The sequence below is a fragment of the Girardinichthys multiradiatus genome, chromosome 15, assembly GCF_021462225.1.
Source record: "Girardinichthys multiradiatus isolate DD_20200921_A chromosome 15, DD_fGirMul_XY1, whole genome shotgun sequence".
Taxonomy (NCBI): domain Eukaryota; kingdom Metazoa; phylum Chordata; class Actinopteri; order Cyprinodontiformes; family Goodeidae; genus Girardinichthys; species Girardinichthys multiradiatus.
The window spans coordinates 39,356,449-39,379,376 of record NC_061808.1 but is presented as its reverse complement, the minus strand read 5'-3'; the positions used below and the strand labels follow the sequence as shown (position 1 = coordinate 39,379,376).

At 40.0% G+C, this 22,928-nt stretch overlaps 1 protein-coding gene across 4 annotated transcripts in view; it reads right to left on the bottom strand.

Annotated features, from left to right (window-relative positions):
- Nucleotides 1-22,928, bottom strand: part of LOC124881601 (gamma-aminobutyric acid receptor subunit rho-1-like) — a 96,393-nt gene that overhangs the window by 65,334 nt on the left and 8,131 nt on the right. For 2 of the 4 annotated variants that reach the window (XM_047387231.1, XM_047387229.1), the window contains exons 2-5: nucleotides 13,956-14,006; nucleotides 6,636-6,742; nucleotides 4,319-4,386; nucleotides 4,018-4,241 (exon numbers count right to left, since the gene is read on the bottom strand). In XM_047387231.1, the coding sequence (XP_047243187.1) occupies nucleotides 4,018-4,241; nucleotides 4,319-4,386; nucleotides 6,636-6,742; nucleotides 13,956-14,006 (450 nt within the window). Of the gene's footprint in view, nucleotides 1-4,017; nucleotides 4,242-4,318; nucleotides 4,387-6,635; nucleotides 6,743-7,123; nucleotides 7,169-13,955; nucleotides 14,007-22,928 lie in introns of those variants that run through there. The other 2 variants (XM_047387232.1, XM_047387230.1) reach the window with 2 other exon arrangements.

Here is a 22,928-nt window from a genome sequence, read left to right as displayed (position 1 = left end):
AAGGAGTTTCAATAAACCAACTTAATTGTATCATTCACTCCTGTGTTGTGGCTAGCTTTCTGGGTCCTGGGTGCAACTCATTACAACTACAAACTCTGGATAAGCAACGCCAGCTTCTACAGGTCCTTCTCAAAATATTAGCATATTGTGATAAAGTTCATTATTTTCCATAATGTCATGATGAAAATTTAACATTCATATATTTTAGATTCATTGCACTCTAACTGAAATATTTCAGGTCTTTTATTGTCTTAATACGGATGATTTTGGCATACAGCTCATGAAAACCCAAAATTCCTATCTCACAAAATTAGCATATCATTAAAAGGGTCTCTGAATGAGCTATGAACCTAATCATCTGAATCAACGAGTTAACTCTAAACACCTGCAAAAGATTCCTGAGGCCTTTAAAACTCCCAGCCTGGTTCATCATTCAAAACCCCAATCATGGGTAAGACTGCCGACCTGACTGCTGTCCAGAAGGCCACTATTGACACCCTCAAGCAAGAGGGTAAGACACAGAAAGAAATTTCTGAACGAATAGACTGTTCACAGAGTGCTGTATCAAGGCACCTCAGTGGGAAGTCTGTGGGAAGGAAAAAGTGTGGCAGAAAACGCTGCACAACGAGAAGAGGTGACCGGACCCTGAGGAAGATTGTGGAGAAGGGCCGATTCCAGACCTTGGGGGACCTGCGGAAGCAGTGGACTGAGTCTGGAGTAGAAACATCCAGAGCCACCGTGTACAGGCGTGTGCAGGAAATGGGCTACAGGTGCTGCTTTTGAACCAGAAACAGCGGCAGAAGCGCCTGACCTGGGCTACAGAGAAGCAGCACTGGACTGTTGCTCAGTGGTCCAAAGTACTTTTTTCAGATTAAAGCAAATTCTGCATGTCATTTGGAAATCAAGGTGCCAGAGTCTGGAGGAAGACTGGGGAGAAGGAAATGCCAAAATGCCAGAAGTCCAGTGTCAAGTACCCACAGTCAGTGATGGTCTGGGGTGCCGTGTCAGCTGCTGGTGTTGGTCCACTGTGTTTTATCAAGGGCAGGGTCAATGCAGCTAGCTATCAGGAGATTTTGGAGCACTTCATGCTTCCATCTGCTGAAAAGCTTTATGGAGATGAAGATTTCATTTTTCAGCACGACCTGGCACCTGCTCACAGTGCCAAAACCACTGGTAAATGGTTTACTGACCATGGTATCACTGTGCTCAATTGGCCTGCCAACTCTCCTGACCTGAACCCCATAGAGAATCTGTGGGATATTGTGAAGAGAACGTTGAGAGACTCAAGACCCAACACTCTGGATGAGCTAAAGGCCGCTATCGAAGCATCCTGGGCCTCCATAAGACCTCAGCAGTGCCACAGGCTGATTGCCTCCATGCCACGCCGCATTGAAGCCGTCATTTCTGCAAAAGGATTCCCGACCAAGTATTGAGTGCATAAGTGTACATGATTATTTGAAGGTTGACGTTTTTTGTATTAAAAACACTTTTCTTTTATTGGTCGGATGAAATATGCTAATTTTGTGAGATAGGAATTTTGGGTTTTCATGAGCTGTATGCCAAAATCATCCGTATTAAGACAATAAAAGACCTGAAATATTTCAGTTAGTGTGCAATGAATCTAAAATATATGAATGTTAAATTTTCATTATGACATTATGAAAAATAATGAACTTTATCACAATATGCTAATATTTTGAGAAGGACCTGTATATTCCTAGCATAGTCTAAAATACTTCTAGAAAATTCAGGAGAGAGCTCACTGAGGTCCTGCATGGAGGAAGTTGCCATGTTTAGATATCAGACTAAAGCAATGAATGTCTCAGAATCACAGAGTATGATTGGTCATATTGACAGTATGCGATAGAAGGGGTCGCCAGTCTCTGGCACTGTCATTTTGGGGTCACAGGCTGAAATATTTGGGAACCCCTGATCTTTTGAAGAGATGGTTTAAACTTCGTCCTCTTTCTCCTATGTTCCTGCTCTGCAACCGCAGTGCTTCCTTTTCAACTCATCTGGAATTTCAGGGTGTAGAAGAGGTTCTATTTCAGCTCTTAAGATGTTAATCAGCTGCTCCTGGTGGTACAAAAAGATATCAGCAAAACTCCTTTTGGCTGCATTGCAGCGTATACCAGAGGAAATAATCATCCAAATAAAGACATTTTCCTCCATCAAAGAAGGAATATATCTTACTCCATTCAAGAGATTCTATATATGTAAAGTACAGACCAAAGGTTTGGACACACCTTCTCATTCAAAGAGTTTTCTTTATTTTCATGACTATGAATATTGTAGATTCACACTGATGGCATCAAAACTATGAATTAACACATGTGGAATTATATACTGAACAAAAAAGTGTGAAACAACTGAAAATATGTCTTATTTTCTAGGTTCTTCAAAGTAGCCACCTTTTGTTTTGGTTACTGCTACGCACACTTGGCATTCTGTTGATAAGCTTCAAGAGGTAGTCACCTGAAATGGTTTTCCGACAGTTTTGAAGGAGTTCCCAGAGATGCTTAGCACTTGTTGGCCCTTTTGCCTTCACTCTGCGGTCCAGCTCACCCCAAACCATCTCGATTGGGTTTAGGTCCGGTGACCTTGGAGCCCAGGTCATCTGGCGCAGCACCCCATCACTCTCCTTCTTGGCCAAATAGCCCTTACACAGCCTGGAGGTGTGTTTGGGGTCATTGTCCTGTTGAAAAATAAATGATGGTCCAACTGAACGCAAACCGGATGGAATAGCATGCCGCTGCAAGATGCTGTGGTAGCCATGCTGGTTCAGTATGCCTTCAATTTTGAATAAATCCCCAACAGTGTCACCAGCAAAGCACCCCCACACCATCACACCTCCTCCTCCATGCTTCATGGTGGGAACCAGGCATGTAGAGTCCATCTGTTCACCTCTTCTGCGTCGCACAAAGACACGGTGGTTGGAACCAAAGATCTCAAACTTGGACTCATCAGACCAAAGCACAGATTTCCACTGGTCTAATGTCAATTCCTTATGTTCTTTAGCCCAAACAAGTCTCTTCTGCTTGTTGCCCATCCTCAGCAGTGGTTTCCTAGTAGCTATTTTACCATGAAGGCCTGATTCACACAGTCTCTTCTTAACAGTTGTTCTAGAGATGTGTCTGCTGCTAGAACTCTGTGTGGCATTGACCTGTTCTCTAATCTGAGCTGCAGTTAACCTGCGATTTCTGAGGCTGGTGATTCGGATGAACTTATCGTCCGCAGCAGAGGTGACTCTTGGTCTTCCTTTCCTGGGGCGCTCCTCATGTGAGCTAGTTTCTTTGTAGCGCTTGATGGTTTTTGCACTTTGGGACACTTTCAAAGTTTTCCCAATTGTTCGGACTGACTGACCTTCATTTCTTAAAGTAATGATGGCCACTCGTTTTTCTTTACTTAGCTGCTTTTTTCTTGCCATAATACAAATTCTAACAGTCTATTCAGAAGGACTATCAGCTGTGTACTGTATCCACCTCCTGCACAACACAACTGATGGTCCCAACCCCATTTGTAAAGCTTGAAATCCCACTTATTAAACCTGGCAGGGCACACCTGTGAAGTGAAAACCATTTCAGGTGACTACCTCTTGAAGCTCATCAACACAATGCCAAGAGTGTGTGAAGCAGTAATCAAAGCAAAAGGTGGCTACTTTGAAGAACCTAGAATATAAGACATATTTTGAGTTGTTTCACATTTTTTGTTCTGTATATAATTCCACATGTGTTAATTCATAGAATGCAATTGGACTTTCTTTTAATCTTGCCGTGAATTCTTCACGGGGGGTGGGGGGGCATTTAAAATGAACAGATTTGTTGCTTGTTTAATGTTTTCATTAAAATTCAAGTATACGGCTTGGGGAAAAGGGGGAAAAAAAGATTTTAGCATGATTAATCTGTATATATTTGGCTGATTGCAGCACACAGAAAAACAGCCAGTCTTCCCAACTGACATTTATTTAGCTAAAACTGTCCCAATAAATTAGTGTTTTACAAGACAACAAAGAAATACCTGAGACTGTAAAGGACTTTGCCATCGGGGTAAACTCGTAGCATGACGTTGTCTGTGGTAGTGTCATGTGTGAATGACTTCTTGGAGTGGACAAAAAACATGTCAGGTACCCATATTTTCTTTACTAGGCGACCATCGAAGGTCATGCTCTGGTTGGTGTTGCTTTTAAAAGACAAACGATCATCTTTCCAGTAGTGCCTTAGATACAAGGTCATAGTAAAATCCTTAAACAAGAAAAGGAAAAGTTACTTTCAGCACTGTTTCAACTATCAATTTATAAAACTGTTGTACAGTCACATACCATATCAACCTCTGAAATCGCATCCAGGCTTTCAACCTGAACATCCACTCCAACTGGGACAGCAGGCCCTAGAAAAATAGGATACAGCTGTTTACAAAGCTCCACTAACTTCTCATTTACATCAGTGTTATGAAAAGGGTGCAGATGTAACCAAAGAGCCTGATTTGCAGCAGCTTGGATTATCTGTCTTTGTTTTATTCCAACTGTTCTGATTCATACAATGACTTCTGCTTTCTATTCCCAAATCCCTTTAAAAGCTGCTATGTGCAGATCCCCCTGGATCCTAAGCACAGAACCAGAGGATAAGTGCTCTAATCCTAACAGACATAAAACCAAGTACTTTTTTTTTGTAAAATTATTTCAAACACGGTTGAATTAACACATGTGGATTTATATACAAAGTTATCTACATTTCTAAGTTTGCTAAAAGTATATATTTATAGTATATAGCATAAAAAATTTAATTACAGATCCACATATTACTCTACATTTTATATCTCTCTTGACCAGATGAGTGCACCTGTAGCATTATTAGAAATTGTTGTTCATCCTGATTGTTCTTGATTCAATGTAATGTTGTCATCTTCTAGGTGTCAGGAGGTCAAACGTGTTATGGGCATTCCCTAATCCATAGAGCTTTCTTCTTGCATTTCTCTCTGATAATTATCTTAAGGAGGGAAGTAAGACCAAATCCCACTCTAACTATTTTTTACCATGTGAATATTTCTGTTAACCCTGCAGCTGACATTTCAAGACATGATGCAACTTGTCATTGGGTCCTTTTAAAATTTAAAATGTGGTGCTCTCTTCATTAATTTAAACCATCTCCTTTGCTCAGCATCCCTTGCAAGGTTCACATGTGGAATCCATAGAATTTAGTGCTAGTACGTCAAAACAGCAGCTCCGTTTGCATACACATGGAGCATCTAATGTTAGGGAAGGTAATGACTGACAATCCTCAGTTTGTAAGTGTGGAGTCAACTATTTTTCCTTAAAGTTTTCTTTACTTTACTAGCCCATTGAAGAATTATTTACAATTTTTGTTGCCTCTCTTGTTCAGTTGGATAGAATACATGTACTGTCTGTTGTTTTGCTGACTGAGGAATCTGTGTCTGCTTCAGGTCATTTGACCCTTTCTCCTATTTGTACCCTCCTGTCTTCCTACTTCCATTTTGCACCACAAACAAACCATGCAAGCATTGCATATCATATTTTATTTGACTTGGTATTTACGTGTTTTTGATGAAACCAATTACTAAGTCAACAGGCTAAACACATATGACTTGGCATATCTACAGGTGGTGGATTCATATTCACCAAACGTGTGTGAGATGGGAGTGGGCAGTTGTGGCTCTTATAGCTTAAATCCTCTGCCACACGTCTCATACTCCTGGGAATGCAGGATTTGCTCCTGATCTTTTCTGGCTATGTCAGATCTGTTTTCTTAATGGCTCATAAGATGTCAATTCTTTTTGACCCAAATAACTGTACTTTGTTACCAAATCTGTAGGGGGTATCCCCAATGCTCAGCATTGATGTCTCATGTCATCATGGCTTCTGATTTGCCCAGGATTTGATGACTGTAACAGCACATAAGACAAGGCCAGTTATAAAGCCAATACGGCCAATGATAAGGAGGACACTGTGAACAACAGCCTCTAAGAACATCCTTCAGTCAGTGCTTACCAAACAGCTCTGACGTTCCAACCAAAACCTGTCTGTTTGTATTGTCTGATGTCTCAGTAGTGAGACAAATGCTGTATATATGCTGAGAAAACCATAGAAAACGTACAGTCAGTCTCTGAGGACTATTTGGCTGCTCCATCTATAGAATCTTAGTAGCAAATATTCAGTCTCATTACCTGATAGTTTTAGTATCTGTAGAGCAATTTAGGCTTGCCTTTAACTAAAAGTATTCTTAGAACTCCATCTGAGATTTTGAATCTATATAAGAATAAAAGTGTAAGGCTTAATAGAAACAATTCAGGCTTTGAGTCCTGCACATTGAACAGATTAAAATGGGAGTTATTGAAATCAAAAGCTACAGACTGCGGCTGTTCAGTAATAATCACTGGCTTGCAACAGCATGGTTCCAGCGTAATCCCACTCTGTTATGTCATCTTAGCAAGTTGGGCATGGGGACTATCACCACCATGTTAATAAAAGAACCGAGCCTGGAGAGCGTAGACTGGTATTTACAGTTGAGACTTAAGAACGGCTGGATGTTTAAACATATGTAACACATCTTAAAATACATTACAATCTATGAGATTTTCTGCATGACAGACAAAAAGATCCAAAAGATTAACTTTCTTACCTCCAAACCCTGGTCGCATTGTAAAGTCATGGTCATCTATTCTCAGCAGCTGCTCTGACTTTGTACCTCGTGCTTTGGTTATATCTGGGTTTCTCTTAAATATCGGGCTGAGAGAAAACAACAAGTAAAACTTTAATCTGTTGTAATTATGAATCTGAGAATATTATTTAATATTAATATTTTATATTTTATCAAATAATATTTCGGTCTGTTAAGGGTTGTCCTGTGAATACCAGCACAGTAAGGCGATGGTATTAGTACAAAATAGAAAGGTGTGAGACAAGCTCTGACATTATTGAACAGCATAAACTCTTCACATATATGGAATGAATTCACACAATTTCTTAAAATACAAGAATCTATTAACAAAAATAAGTCAACTCAAAGTCAAACATATTTCAATCAACAAACTCTTTACTATGTACAATATAAACAAGTTGATTAAAGATTATTGAAAATTATGACCAAAAAGAGTGATGCAACATTACCATGAAATGTTTATGTTTGAGAACCAAGGATTATCTTGAAGAATCTGGAAGTGAAGTTAAGTTAGTCTTGGAACTAACTTAGGCAATAATCAGCAAGCGTTTAGACAACCCTTCACAATGCAAGATCAGATAAAATATAATTTTAATAAAATTAGCTGCCTTTAGTTATTGAAATGATATTCGAATAAATATTATTAAGGGAGTATTTTGGAAAAGAGCCAAATCTTTCTGGAGAAATGGGCTTAATGGTGTTTACTTAGTTATCAAATTTAGTAAATGATGTTTAGGAACTATTATTTACTAGCTTGAAAACCAACAACCTTTCTGTTGAATACTCATTAGTAGCAAGCACGTGTTCTTACTGGTTAGCAGTTAAGCTAACAAAGAAGCGGATAGCTTAGCACCATAATCAACACATACCTTTAAAATACCAGGGTTAACAAAAGGGTTCAAATGCATAAGCGCGGACGGCGCATTATGAGCAATGTTCTGTTTAAAATCACCCTTTAAATAAAGTTTATCTTAACCTTAAAACATACAAAGAACACAAACCGGCCCATGTGCTACAGATAGCCTGCTAGCACTAAGATAGCTGAGTTTCACACAAACTTCATAAAATGAAAAACGTTTAGATCATTTCATCTTAAATCTGTCTCTGCCCAAAACACCTAACCTCATGAACCATGGTGAGGAAACGTTGTCCATGGGGCGAAGCTTGAAGAAACGTCCAAAGTCAACAAGCGGTTAACCTCTGCGTTCGCTCTGTGAACAAAAGGGTTAGCTCCGGAGCTGTAGCTGGGCGGCTCGTCCTGTCCGCTGCGGTCTCTGCTGTCTTCCTTCCAGGCTGGGAGACCGCGTCTTTGCTGGGGCTTCTCTCGAACACCGTTTGCGTCTGCGGGGGCTCGGAGAGACAGTCAAGCAATGCTTGTACCTTAATTATCCCCGTTCATGAATGAAAATACCGGATACACAGACAGTATTTCATCCGTACTTATCTTTGCATATGATTGATGATCGTATGGCTTCCTTGGATCCGATGAAGAGTTTATGTCTTTTTGCCAGCAAAAGACATCAGCGCGCTGGGCCTCCCCTGACCTGTCCTTCTCGAAGGCCGTGTGGAAGGAGAGAGGCTTGTGGGAATGTGGGGGGTTTTATGCGGGCAGTGGCATCATGGAAAGTCCTCTGCTACCCCCCCTTCCCCCTTCTGAAGTTGTGCTGAAAGTCTGTTAAATGCGATTTATTTTGAAAGTTCCAGAAAAGTATGTACCGGAGTTTAATGTTGAAATCCATGGCTGTGGGTCCCAACATCCCCCCTTTTTAGTTCCGAAGAATGGGATGAAGTCCAGTCTTTGGGGCCAACAATCCGTCCTCAGCCATGTGAAAAGAGTCACTGGGGTCCTGCAGGTAGGCAGAGTTCAACAGTTCATTTTTGGTTCAGAGGTTAGTGTTTGGACAGGAGTGAGGCAGGCCTGGGCAGAGACTAACACTAATAAAATGTTTTAAAGAGAAAAACAAAACAAAAGTCATGTAATAATTTTCACACCATAATAATACTGCTTTTAAACCTTAATTTCTGAAGTTCAAAACCAAAAGAAAGGAAAAGATTAAAACAGGATATAGGGTGTTGGAAATTATTTACCATCTTCATACCTTGTTTGATAGATTTTACAGGGTTGATTCTGGACTGCAACGGCTTGCCATGTCTTTTAGGAACGCCGTTACCTCAGTTATAACACACCTGCAGATCATCTCAAACTCCTCCTTTGTGATGACATCTTTGGAGCGGCTCCACTCTTTACCACCAACCTTACAGTTCGATGTTGCACTGTGAAAAGGTGTTTGTCTTTTAACTGGTGGTTTGGGTTATGGCTGGCGCCAGTTATTACCACCCTGGTTCTGTTGCATCACTTGGGAAGTTACTTTGCGCTTCTTCTTAGGCCTGTTCTCAGTTTGAATGTTTAACACTCTAACTTTGCCTTTTCCTGCTCTGTCTGAACGGATACGTGTTTCCCACACAAGCTGAGCATATCTACGAATCTCCTGCATAGAGAGATTCTCTGTTATGCAATGCATGGTCACTTCATACTGCATGCTAACGTGGAGGTTGTGAAGAAACAAAGACTTAAAGTGTGGTCTTCTTCAAGAGCTGGAGCATTACATCCCTGAAAATAAGCATTCTTCAAACGGTGGAAATATTCTCTGGGAGGTTCGTCCTGTTTTTGCAAAACTGTCAAAGCATTAATAGTGGCAGCGGCTTCATCTCTTTAAACATAGTACTCTTCTCTAAGAGCCTGGCAGAGAGCTTGTTAACTGTCACTAATTTCTGGAGGAGGAGTTTTTATGAACACATGAACACTCTTAGCTGTTGTTTTCCAAATAAGCCTCAGCTTCTCACGATGAGAAGGAAAATGCAAGTCAAGAAGACAATGTTCAACCTCAAACAGGTAAGCATCAATATTTTTGACCCCTGGCTACCTGGATCAAAAACTTCTATGTCTTTAGCAAGGAATTCAAGCTGTTTGAAACGGACACCATGCTTCCAAGGTGGACTACCTCCATCTGAGAAGTCACGCTGGTCAAGTTCATGAAATGGTGGAAGATCCTGACCTAACCTCTGGGGAAGGAGACAATCCTTCTCATGCTTTAAATGAGAGCTTTCTAATGAATGGACTCGTGCAAGTGGTAGTCGGTCAGGTTGGATTGAGTCACCTGAGAACCATGTGCTTCTCTCCTGGTCCCTAGGGGTCGACACAGAGTCAGAAAGGAGAGGGGTGCCGATCAGGCTGGAAGGGTGCTCCTCCCACCGAATTGGGCCACTTGTGCACGCCGAGTCCGGCACTCTGTCATCTTGGTGGTTGTTCACTGCAATGGAATTTGGCAGGAAACCACTGGAGACCATCTGACTTCCAACACTTGTGTTAAGGTCTGTGGAAGTAAGTTGGACACTTTGGCTAAATTTAGGAAGGGGAGACTCTGACCTAGGTGCTGGATGCCTGCTGTCTGAGTCTGCCCCCTGCTGTGGCTGCTGCAGCTGCTGTGAGTGAAAATGCAAATCCGGTACCTGAGAGGTGGGGGTTTGTTCCTGCTTTTGGGATGAAGCTTTCTTGAGCTCATCTGCCTTCAGGTCCACTAACTTTGCTTCAGCTTTCTCCATCCTCTCCTCGGCTTTTGAGAGCTCAAGCTTTGCAGCATTCTCCCTTTGAAGGGCCATCTGATGGTCAGTCTGTAACTGAGAATATCTTTTAGCTTCCAGTTGTGATTTCTGCTGATACAACAAGGTAAGCTGACAAAGAACATCTGAAATCAGAGCATCTCTAGTCGGATACTTAATGAAGTTTACCAACTCCTGAATCCTCTGATCACATGTGGCAAGGTCACACTGATTTAAAACATCCCGCTCATCTGGAGACAAACGGATGAAATCAGCAACCGCCACTTTCTGCATCTCTACGTCTGCTGAATTCATAATGGAGTTAGATTCCATTATTCTGGCAGACACTACAAAACAACAACAAAGTTATGAGAATGTTGCTAAAAGCAACAACATCTAACAAATGTATGTCCAGCTATATATGTATATCTGACTATACATATATTGCAAACATTTGATTGTAAAATGGGTGCACCAGTTGATCATTCAACCTGTGACTTATGCTCTAAGTGTTACAATGCTATTCCTTTCTCTAAGGATATTTTGTGATTTTAGTGTTAATTTTTCACCCTTCTTGGGAGGAACTAGTGATTAGACACAACTCTTAACCTTTAAGGGAATTTTGTTTAAAATGCAAAAGAAAAAGAAAATTGCTACACCTCCTGAAGGTAATAATTGCAATTTGACTTTTGACTCACCCCCCTTTATGGCAGGCCGGGTGATTAGATTAAATTTGGGATTTAATCTGGCAAAAATCCTGTTCTTTCAAACCATAAAACAAACTATAAAGTTCCTGAATGGATACATGCATCAAAATTAGATCAGATACTAAACTAACTGCAAAGTTAATTTAGTTTCAAATTGTGGTCTTACACAAAACACAGCCTCTGGATACAGATGTGCAGCAACTGTCTGGACAGTGAGGTTAACTGAAGTTAAACCAAGTCTCAAGTTATTGCTTACACAGAAGAAGCCAGACTGAGTCACAACATCTAAAATTTTGCCTATGTAGCAGAGTTGATTGTTACTAACACGGAGATATTGGAGTTATTAATTTTGACAAAAGTCCCAATTTGTCCTGGAGTGTCACGAGTTATAATGTTCTCCTAAATATAATCAGTGACATCTGATGTTAGAAATCTGATGTTTTGAGTCCTATTGTGACCAGTGACAGCTGGTTTTAAGCTAATCACTTGGTACATCAATAATGTGCAGTTGTGGTTTATTCATTCACATTTATGTACAGTGTAAGCTGTTCATGATAATGCCCACCCAGGGACGCCACTATGTTGTAATTATAAATCTGAGAATATTATTTAATATTTAATATTAATATTTTATCAAATAATATTTCAGTCTGTTAAGGGTTGTCCTGTGAATACCAGCCCAGTAAGGCGATGGTATTAGGACAAAATACAAAGGTGTGAGACGAGCTCTGACATTATTGAACAGCATAAACTGTGCACATATATGGAATGAATTCACACAATTTCTTAAAATACAAGAATTTATTAACAAAAAAAGGTCAACTCAAAGTCAAACATATTTCAATCAACAAACTCTTCACAATGCAAGATCAGATAAAATATTATTTTAATAAAATAATCTTTTAAATAATGATCTGCTGAATAAAACCAACCTTCTGGATGACCATTTCTCAATGGTGTCTAATTAGCTGCCTTTAGTTATTGAAATAATATTCGAAGAAATATTATTAAGGGAGTATTTTGGAAAAGAGCCAAATCTTTCTGGAGAAATTGGCTTATTGATGTTTACTTAGTTATCAAATTTAGTAAATGATGTTTAGGAACTATTATTCACTAGCTTGAAAACCAACAACCTTTCTGTTGAATACTCTTTCGTAGCAAGCACGTGTTCTTACCGGTTAGCAGTTAAGCTAACAAAGAAGCAGATAGCTTAACACCAGAATCAACACATACCTTTAAAATACCAGGGTTAAGAAAAGGGTTCAAATGCATAAGCGTGGACGGCGCGTTATGAGCAATGTTCTGTTTAAAATCACCTTTTAAATAAAGTTTATCTTAACCTTAAAACATACAAAGAACACAAACCGGCCCATGTGCTACAGATAGCCTGCTAGCACTAAGATAGCTGAGTTTCACACAAACTTCAAAAAATGAAAAACGTTTAGATCATTTCATCCTAAATCTGTCTCTGCCCAAAACACCTAACCTTATGAACCATGGTGAGGAAACGTTATCCAAGGGGCGAAGCTTGAAGAAACGTCCAAAGTCAACAAGCTGTTAGCTTTCAGCTAACCTCTGCGTTCACTCTGTGAACAAAAGCGTTAGCTCCGGAGCTGTAGCTGGGCGGCTCGTCCTGTCCGCTGCGGTCTCTGCTATCTTCCTTCCAGGCTGGGAGAACGCGTCTTTGCCGGGGCTTCTCTCGAACACCGTTTGCGTCTGCGGGGGCTCGGAGAGACAGTCAAGCAATGCTTGTACCTTAATTATCTCCGTTCATGAATGAAAATACTGGATACACAGACAGTATTTCATCCGTACTTATCTTTGCATATGATCGATGATCGTATGGCTTCCTTGGATCCAATGAAGAGTTTATGTCTTTTTGCCAGCAAAAGACATCAGCGCGCTGGGCCTCCCCTGACCGGTCCTTCTCGAAGGCCGTGTGAAAAGAGAGAGACTTGTGGGAAGGTGGGGGGTTTTATGCGGGCAGTGGCATCATGGGAAGTCCTCTGCTACCCCCCTTCCCCCTTCTGAAGTTGTGCTGAAAGTCTGTTAAATGCGATTTATTTTGAAAGTTCCAGAAAAGTATGTACCGGAGTTTAATGTTGAAATCCATGGCTGTGGGTCCCAACAAATCATTAAAGAAAGATAGGGAAAAATAATGTCTTTGATGCTTTTGTTTTGTCAGGACAGCTTCAGTTTTGGACCCTGCTGGTGTGCTAACTACAAAAATTATAATTCTTGAAAAGTAAGGGTTATCAGTTGAGTTGAGTGTGATGTATCATAAGATGCTGAGATGGGAAAGAGGGCAGGGTGGGCAAAGATAGAACTTCCTATGCTCTGCCTTGAAGAAAAGCACTCTACCATTAAAGTTCCCCACAGTTTTAATTCAGTTTATCTGATATAATTGGACTGCTAATGAAGAGATGGCATTTACCTGCAGCAATTTCTAAAATTGGTCTACAGAATTTAAGAGGAGCCAATAACTAGCAAATTAAGTTCTAGAGTGTGCCAGCCTAATAAAAATGCTATTTGGTCTTGGGTGTTTAAACATTATTAATGGCTGCAAGTAAAAAAACAAAATAATAATAATTCTTATTCTTTTAAAATAGCAGCTTCTTTAAAAACAATACAGAGGAGGTTAAGTACGTGTAAGTGTTACCATGTTTTGCAAATTGAATTTTGTTTCTCTAGTTTGATTTTTAACCACTATAACTTTCTGTTATATTATTGAGGTTGTTCTTCACAGGAAAATAAACTGATAAATGTCCTGATTCTAAAAGCTAAGGAAGGATTATATTGGGTTTAGTGAGAAACATGAAACTGGGCCATCTGCCTCTGTTGATACCAAAAACAATGGTGTGATTAAACTTTTGACCCTATGCCTCAAAGTCCAGTCATGCTACTTAAATCTCCACTATAAGATTATTTCAACTAACCTTGTCTATCCTCCTAATTGAACTGAAAGAAATAATACCTGCCAATCTTGTGACTTGGTCCTTCTGTTGGAGACATCTCTTGTGTTAATCTGAAATGAGGAAAATACAACTTTCTTTTATGCCATGTCAGATAACACTGGAGAAATAAGGAAGCTGGATAAATAATGTTCTAACAATACTGTATCTCTGAGAAACTCAACAAGATTTATAAACTGCAGTAAAATTGAAGACTGCTTATTATTTAATTTAAACCTCTAATAGTCATAGATACATAGCAACAAAAGTTTCATAATCTTCACTGAACAACTTTATTCTTTAGAAACTAAATACAAATCTGGAATATATGGCCACCAAAGCGCTCAGTGATGGAACAGACTAATGTTTACAGTTGTTTTACATTAGCCAACTATGGAGCTATACAGGTCCTTCTCAAAATATTAGCATATTGTGATAAAGTTGATTATTTTCCATAATGTCATGATGAAAATTTTACATTAATATATTTTAGATTCATTGCACACTAACTGAAATATTTCAGGTCTTTTATTGTCTTAATACGGATGATTTTGGCATACAGCTCATGAAAACCCAAAATTCCTATCTCACAAAATTAGCATATCATTAAAAGGGTCTCTAAACGAGCTATGAACCTAATCATCTGAATCAACGAGTTAACTCTAAACACCTGCAAAAGATTCCTGAGGCCTTTAAAACTCCCAGCCTGGTTCATCACTCAAAACCCCAATCATGGGTAAGACTGCCGACCTGACTGCTGTCCAGAAGACCACTATTGACACCCTCAAGCAAGAGGGTAAGACACAGAAAGACATTTCTGAACGAATAGGCTGTTCCCAGAGTGCTGTATCAAGGCACCTCAGTGGGAAGTCTGTGGGAAGGAAAAAGTATGGCAGAAAACGCTGCACAACGAGAAGAGGTGACCGGACCCTGAGGAAGATTGTGGAGAAGGGCCGATTCCAGACCTTGGGGGACCTGCGGAAGCAGTGGACTGAGTCTGGAGTAGAAACATCCAGAGCCACCGTGCACAGGCGTGTGCAGGAAATGGGCTACAGGTGCCGCATTCCCCAGGTCAAGCCACTTTTGAACCAGAAACAGCGGCAGAAGCGCCTGACCTGGGCTACAGAGAAGCAGCACTGGACTGTTGCTCAGTGGTCCAAAGTACTTTTTTCGGATGAAAGCAAATTCTGCATGTCATTTGGAAATCAAGGTGCCAGAGTCTGGAGGAAGACTGGGAAGAAGGAAATGCCAAAATTCCAGAAGTCCAGTGTCAAGTACCCACAGTCAGTGATGGTCTGGGGTGCCGTGTCAGCTGCTGGTGTTGGTCCACTGTGTTTTATCAAGGGCAGGGTCAATGCAGCTAGCTATCAGGAGATTTTGGAGCACTTCATGCTTCCATCTGCTGAAAAGCTTTATGGAGATGAAGATTTCATTTTTCAGCGCGACCTGGCACCTGCTCACAGTGCCAAAACCACTGGTAAATGGTTTACTGACCATGGTATCACTGTGCTCAATTGGCCTGCCAACTGTACTGACCTGAACCCCATAGAGAATCTGTGGGATATTGTGAAGAGAACGTTGAGAGACTCAAGACCCAACACTCTGGATGAGCTAAAGGCCGCTATCTTTCTTTGCTGTTTCTGCTATTTCTACTAATTTATCAGATTTCAGCTGACTTTCTGCTTTCAACTTTAGCCACTTTCTGCCAGCTTTCAACATGAGTTTAGCATTTCTGTTTTCTTCTAATTCATAAAATTTTTGCAGATTGTCTGCAGTCAATTTCAGCTTGTTTCTGCCAGCTTTCAGCTAAAAAATTCAGCTTTATGCATTCATACTGCATTTGGCAGGAAATGCTGTAGGCATTCACACAACCTTCTGCATACAACGTTTGGTATTTATACCTTTTATACTTTTTAAAATATTCAGCTTTTTATGTTTTTTTTTGCTCCCATTGAAATGAATGGGAATCCTCAAAAATTCTGCTAAAACTTCACTGTTTTTGCCATTTAACTACTGCCGCATAGTTTCAGCTAGAAACACCATTCAACTTTTAAAATGCTTTCACAACCCTCTGCTATTATTGTTAAATTTCTAAATTATCCACTTTTCTACACTGTCACATCTCCTACAAGGATTGATGTAGACACACGGAAATCTCCAGGATTGTTAACCGATCTCTACTGATACCTACGGTCCAAAAATGTTTTGGATACCTTTTATCGTTTTCTCGTGAAGTAGGTTTGTTTGACAGTGAAAAATTCACCTCCACTCAGGTTAAAAATTGTCAAAATGATCCACTTTTTCACAGAGTCACACCTCCCAGACAGATTTTTGTAGAAACTTGAGAAGCTCCATGATTGTTCATCAAGGCCTGGTGGTTCAGATGGTGCATGAATCAAATCGATAGCCAATAGCTAATAGCTAATCAAATCGATAGCCCTTATAGTTTCCGAGTTATTAGACGTTGTTCGAGAGCATGTACAGACATTTTTGTGTTTTTCTCCATTTTGCCCCTTCATTTCACCTTGTGTTGTGCCTTTAATATTATATTTTCAGGAAAAAAGTGTTAATATTCTCCTTCCCCTGTCCGTTCTGAGAAAAACGGTCCAAGAATAACGTCAATAGCCCTTACGGTTTCCGAGTTATGGGCGGTAGTTCGGGAGCATGCGCCTCCATGTTAAAAGCCCAGGCCATGGGGAGACGATAGTGAGGTGCTGCATTAGAAATGCTGCAGGTGTCAAGTTACACTGACACTCTTTGCTGATTGGCTGATTCACTCCTCACTGTTCTATTTGTAGCTCTATGTATCTTGCACTGTATATGTCTGTATGTGACTCTGCCTTTCTTCTCTCCCTGTCTCCTACTCAGCCACACACAAGAGCCCTGACACACACAAACACACATTCCTGTCTGTCTTTGTGAGGACTTTGCATTGACTTCCACTCAATTTCATTCATTTCTATGGCCTAAACCTGACCCGACCCCTAACCCTTTGACCATCTTCATAGGAAGCAACTACATGGCGGCCATTTTGTGTCGAGTCTTCTTCTTCTTCTGGTTGCTTCCTTACACTTTTTGATTTGCTACTCCTTCTGCATACTTTGTGCTATTTCAACCGTTCAACTTTCACAATATTCAGCCCTTTCAGGACATTCCGGCTATGACTTTTGGTATTTATACCTTTTATACTTTTTAAAATATTCAGCTTTTTATGTTTTATTTGCTCCCATTGAAATGAATGGGAAACCTCAAAAATTCTGCTAAAACTTCACTGTTTTTGCCATTTAACTACTGCCGCATACTTTCAGCTAGAAACACCATTCAACTTTTAAAATGCTTTCACAGCCTTCTGCTATTATTGTATAATTCAACTTGTTGATATCTTTTACAGTTTTTCTACAATTTTGATTCAAATTTTATAAAAAAAATTTCAGATTTTCAGTTTTATAATGTAATCCATTGTTGGTGTCGCTAGAGTGTACACTGTAGGTTTTTGAATAACCTGAAAAAGAACGAACAAACTCTGTTCACTCGCTGAATTTTCATTCTACCTATACAAATTATACATCAAAACGTAGGATGCTCTTTCGCGAATAGCTAATCAAATCGATAGCCCTTATAGTTTCCGAGTTATTAGACGTTGTTCGAGAGCATGTTCAGGCATTTTTGTGTTTTTCTCCATTTTTTCCTTTCTTTTCACCTAGTGTTGTTCCTTTAATATTATATTTTCAGCAAAAACGTGTTAATATTCTCGTTCCCCTGTCCGTTCTGAGAAAAACGGTCCAAGAATGACGTTGATAGTCCTTACGGTTCCGAGTTATGGGCGGTAGTTCGGGAGCATGCGCCTCCATGTTAAAAGCCCAGGCCACGGGTAGACAATAGTGAGGTGCTGCATTAGAAATGCTGCAGGTGTCAAGTTACACTGACAACTCTTTGCTGATTGGCTGATTCACTCCTCACAGTTCTATTTATAGCTCTGTGTATCATTCATGGATTACTATCTTTGTGAGGACATTTCATTGACTTCCCTTCATTGTCTTTATTTCTATGACCTAAACCTGACCGTACCACTAACTCTTTGCCAGTGGGACACACACACACACACACAAAGAAACACACACACACACATCCATGGATTACTATCTTTTTGAGGCCTTTGCATTGACTTCCATTCATTTTCATTCATTTCTATGGCCTAAACCTGATCCGACCCCTAACCCTTTGACCATCTTCATAGGAGGCAACTACAGGGGTTGGACAATGAAACTGGAACACCTGTCATTTTACTGTGGGGGGTTTCATGGCTAAATTGGACCAGCCTGGTAGGCAGTCTTCATTGATTGCACATTGCACCAGTAAGAGTAGAGTGTGAAGGTTCAATTAGCAGGGTAAGAGCACAGTTTTGCTTAAAATATTGAAATGCACACAACATTATGGGTTACATACCAGAGTTCAAAAGAGGACAAATTGTTGGTGCACGTCTTGCTGGCTATGACCAGAGGTCATAGGCCTCTGTGCAAACGTGTCCTGGTGGCCAAGAAATGGAGGAGCTTGTGGTGGTTGGGACACAGCACCTTTATACAGGTCCTTCTCAAAATATTAGTATATTGTGATAAAGTTCATTATTTTCCATAATGTAATGATGAAAATTTTAACATTCATATATTTTAGATTCATTGCACACTAACTGAAATATTTCAGGTCTTTTATTGTCTTAATACGGATGATTTTGGCATACAGCTCATGAAACCCAAAATTCCTATCTCACAAAATTAGCATATTTCATCCGACCAATAAAAGAAAAGTGTTTTTAACACAAAAAACGTCAACCTTCAAATAATCATGTACAGTTATGCACTCAATACTTGGTCGGGAATCCTTTTGCAGAAATGACTGCTTCAATGCGGCGTGGCATGGAGGCAATCAGCCTGTGGCACTGCTGAGGTCTTATGGAGGCCCGGGATGCTTCGATAGCGGCCTTTAGCTCATCCAGAGTGTTGGGTCTTGAGCCTCTCAACGTTCTCTTCACAATATCCCACAGATTCTCTATGGGGTTCAGGTCAGGAGAGTTGGCAGGCCAATTGAGCACAGCGATACCATGGTCAGTAAACCATTTACCAGTGGTTTTGGCACTGTGAGCAGGTGCCAGGTTGTGCTGAAAAATGAAATCTTCATCTCCATAAAGCTTTTCAGCAGATGGAAGCATGAAGTGCTCCAAAATCTCCTGATAGCTAGATGCATTGACCCTGCCCTTGATAAAACACAGTGGACCAACACCAGCAGCTGACACGGTACCCCAGACCATCACTGACTGTGGGTACTTGACACTGGACTTCTGGCATTTTGGCATTTCCTTCTCCCCAGTCTTCCTCCAGACTCTGGCACCTTGATTTCCGAATGACATGCAGAATTTGCTTTCATCCGAAAAAAGTACTTTGGACCACTGAGCAACAGTCCAGTGCTGCTTCTCTGTAGCCCAGGTCAGGCGCTTCTGCCGCTGTTTCTGGTTCAAAAGTGACTTGACCTGTGGAATTCGGCACCTGTAGCCCATTTCCTGCACACGCCTGTGCACGGTGGCTCTGGATGTTTCTACTCCAGACTCAGTCCACTGCTTCCGCAAGTCCCCCAAGGTCTGGAATCGGCCCTTCTCCACAATCTTCCTCAGGGTCCGGTCACCTCTTCTCGTTGTGCAGCGTTTTCTGCCACACTTTTTCCTTCCCACAGACTTACCACTGAGGTGACTTGATACAGCACTCTGGGAACAGTCTATCCGTTCAGAAATTTCTTTCTGTGTCTTACCCTCTTGCTTGAGGGTGTCAATAGTGGCCTTCTGGACAGCAGTCAGGTCGGCAGTCTTACCCATGATTGGGGTTTTGAGTGATGAACCAGGCTGGGAGTTTTAAAGGCCTCAGGAATCTTTTGCAGGTGTTTAGAGTTAACTCGTTGATTCAGATGATTAGGTTCATAGCTCGTTTAGAGACCCTTTTAATGATATGCTAATTTTGTGAGATAGGAATTTTGGGTTTTCATGAGCTGTATGCCAAAATCATCCGTATTAAGACAATAAAAAACCTGAAATATTTCAGTTAGTGTGCAATGAATCTAAAATATATGAATGTTAAATTTTCATCATGACATTATGGAAAATAATGAACTTTATCACAATATGCTAATATTTTGAGAAGGACCTGTATAGCACTTTTCCAGTCATACAGACCACTCAAAGCACTTGACACTAGAGCCACATTAACCCAATTGCACTCACTAACACTCACACATTCATACACTGATACACAGATAGGTAGGCAACTTGAGGTTAAGTGCCTTGCCCAGGGGCACATCAACATAGGGCAGGAGGAAGCTGGAATCGAACCCACAACCTTCTGATTGCAAGACGACTACTCTTCCTACTGAGCCACAGTCGCCTCACCATCAGAACCGAGAGGAAATCTCCATCAGAACCAGTTAGGAACCTTCCATCAGAACCAGATCCAAAATCTGTCAGAACCAGGAAGAACCTCTATCAGAACCTTGTCCAATATCCATCAGAACCTGGAACAAGTCTTCATCAGAACCAGACCCAAACTCCATCAGAACCTCGTCCAAAATCCATCAGAATCAGATGGAAACTCTATCAGAACCAGGTACAAATCTTCATCAGAACCATGTACAAACCTCCATCTGAAACAGGTCTAAATTCTATAAGAGCCAAGGAGAAACATTCATCATTGTTTATAATGTCCCTGGATGTAATGATTTTTCAACAAAAAAATGCAAAAGAGTTGTTTATACCACACAAGCCTATAATGACCCGTGATTAAAAATTTATAAAAAATCCATATTTAATCATAAAATTCCCAAAATATTCTCAGATGACCAGGACTGTAGATAGAACAATATCAGTGTTTATTCAAATAAAACATTCATAAAAATACATGGTAATTCATAAACTTCCCTAAATATTCCCGGACAACCATATCTATATTTGGAATGATATACATTGTTTATCATGTCCGTGATTTTAATAGTTGTTTTAAAAAGAATTGTTAACTATCATTTTAGTGAAATTAGTAATAATGACCAAAATTGAAAAGGTCACGTAAAATCCATAGTTTGTCAGAAAAATCTCTATATATTCAGCAAGAACATCTTTAATATGAAGAATATGCCTGAAGTTTCTCAGCCACACACAAAATTTATTTAGAATCACCATTATTGATTAAAATATATCTTTATATGTTATTTGTACACAAGTGGGCATCCCAAACTGAACAATATTTAATGGGGATTATAGGCATTGTCTAATCAAGTAGTGTGCAAAATTCCACCGTGTTTGGCTTAACAAAACTAGAGATACAGCTGCAGGTGGTGTCCTAAAGGAATGTATCAAATTTTTATGAAAATCTATTCAGTCATGTTGGCTATATAAATTTATCTTGCTTATAGCGCCACCCTAGGCTTGGATCCCCCTAAAAATGAGTACATACCTTATGCTCTACTGGTATGAGAATTATTCGTACTTAATATATTTTGAAGTTAGGACCAAAAAAATATTTTTTAGCTTCAAAAATGCTTGTTCGCTTATAACCGAAAGATAATTTTGAAATCTGTTCCTTATCATGTTATTGGCTATGTCTGTACTCTTACCAGGCCCAAGGAGGAGTTAATGAAAATAGGTTTTGTATATTACGCTAATAACTCTGTTATTTTTTTTCAAAGCTCACATGATTTAGAATGACTCAAATATCCAGGAATAGAGATTTAGGGTCTGATTTTCAAAGATCCCAAACAGCAGGTGCTAATTTGCGTGTACTATAAATAAATTGCAAAACCTGTTCAAAATCCACTTATTTAGCCCTTAAATACATTTTGTTGTGTACTTGAGCGTGGAAAAGTGGAATTTAGTCTCTCTGGGTGCTACGTAGATATCTTTATATTCTATTTGGGTCATATTGTTTAATCTGTTCAGTTTCTCTATTCCCTAACGTGTTTTTTAAATATTACGTTGCAGTATTTGCTAAATGTTTGCTTAATGCTTAATGTAGCTACTTGGTATAGATGGTGAGCATGTAAATATAGTAATAATACACAATTTTGATGCATTCATTTGAAGGTCTGATTAGGCAGGTTTGTCGTCTTCATTCTCCTCTTGGTCTGGGTCAGACTCCGGCTCGAACATGTAAGGCTGGATGGACAAAGCTTCTGTGTTTGACATCTTTAATCAATTTGGTAATAAAAAGTTTCTGCACGGCATAATAATTATATCTCTGTTATTAAACAACAAAAATGACTGAACGGGGTGGAGTGGAATGCTCTCCGACATGAAGTGCCTCAATAGCATTTAAGGAGACTGCAACAAAATGAGTTGCTCTCTGACGCAACTCTGAAACAGGGGTTTAAATCGAGCCCATGGAGCTACAATAACAATGAATTTAGACCTTTATAAAGTGGTCTATACAGTACCACTTTATATGGTCCACAACTGAATGATTTAACTGTGAAAAAGAAGGTATTAAAAAGCATGATATCGACCTCTTTAAAATACACTCAACAGCTACTTTTCTACGTACACCTTGCTAATACTAGGTTACGTCTGAACTAGTGATTCAAAAAGGTGTCAGAAAAATTTGGTTAATATTGACATGATAGAACCTCCTCATCCATCAGATCCACAACACCCAGCGCAGACCCGGGACCCTGGTTAACATCCAGGGAACTGACATGGAGATAGTGGACTATAAGTACCTGGGTATTCACTTGAAAAATAAAATGTACTGGAGTCACAAAACTGACACTACAGGAAGGTTGAGAGCAAAGTCTACCTTCTAAGGAGACCAATATTTTGGAGTGCAGGGGGTGCTCATGAAGAGTTTTTTGACTCTGTGATGGCATCAGCCATCTTTTATGGTTTGTTGGCGCAGCAGCAGCTTATCTGCAGTTGAGAGGAAGCGGTTAGATAAGCTTATCAGGAAAGTCAGCTCTGTCCTAGGAGTCCC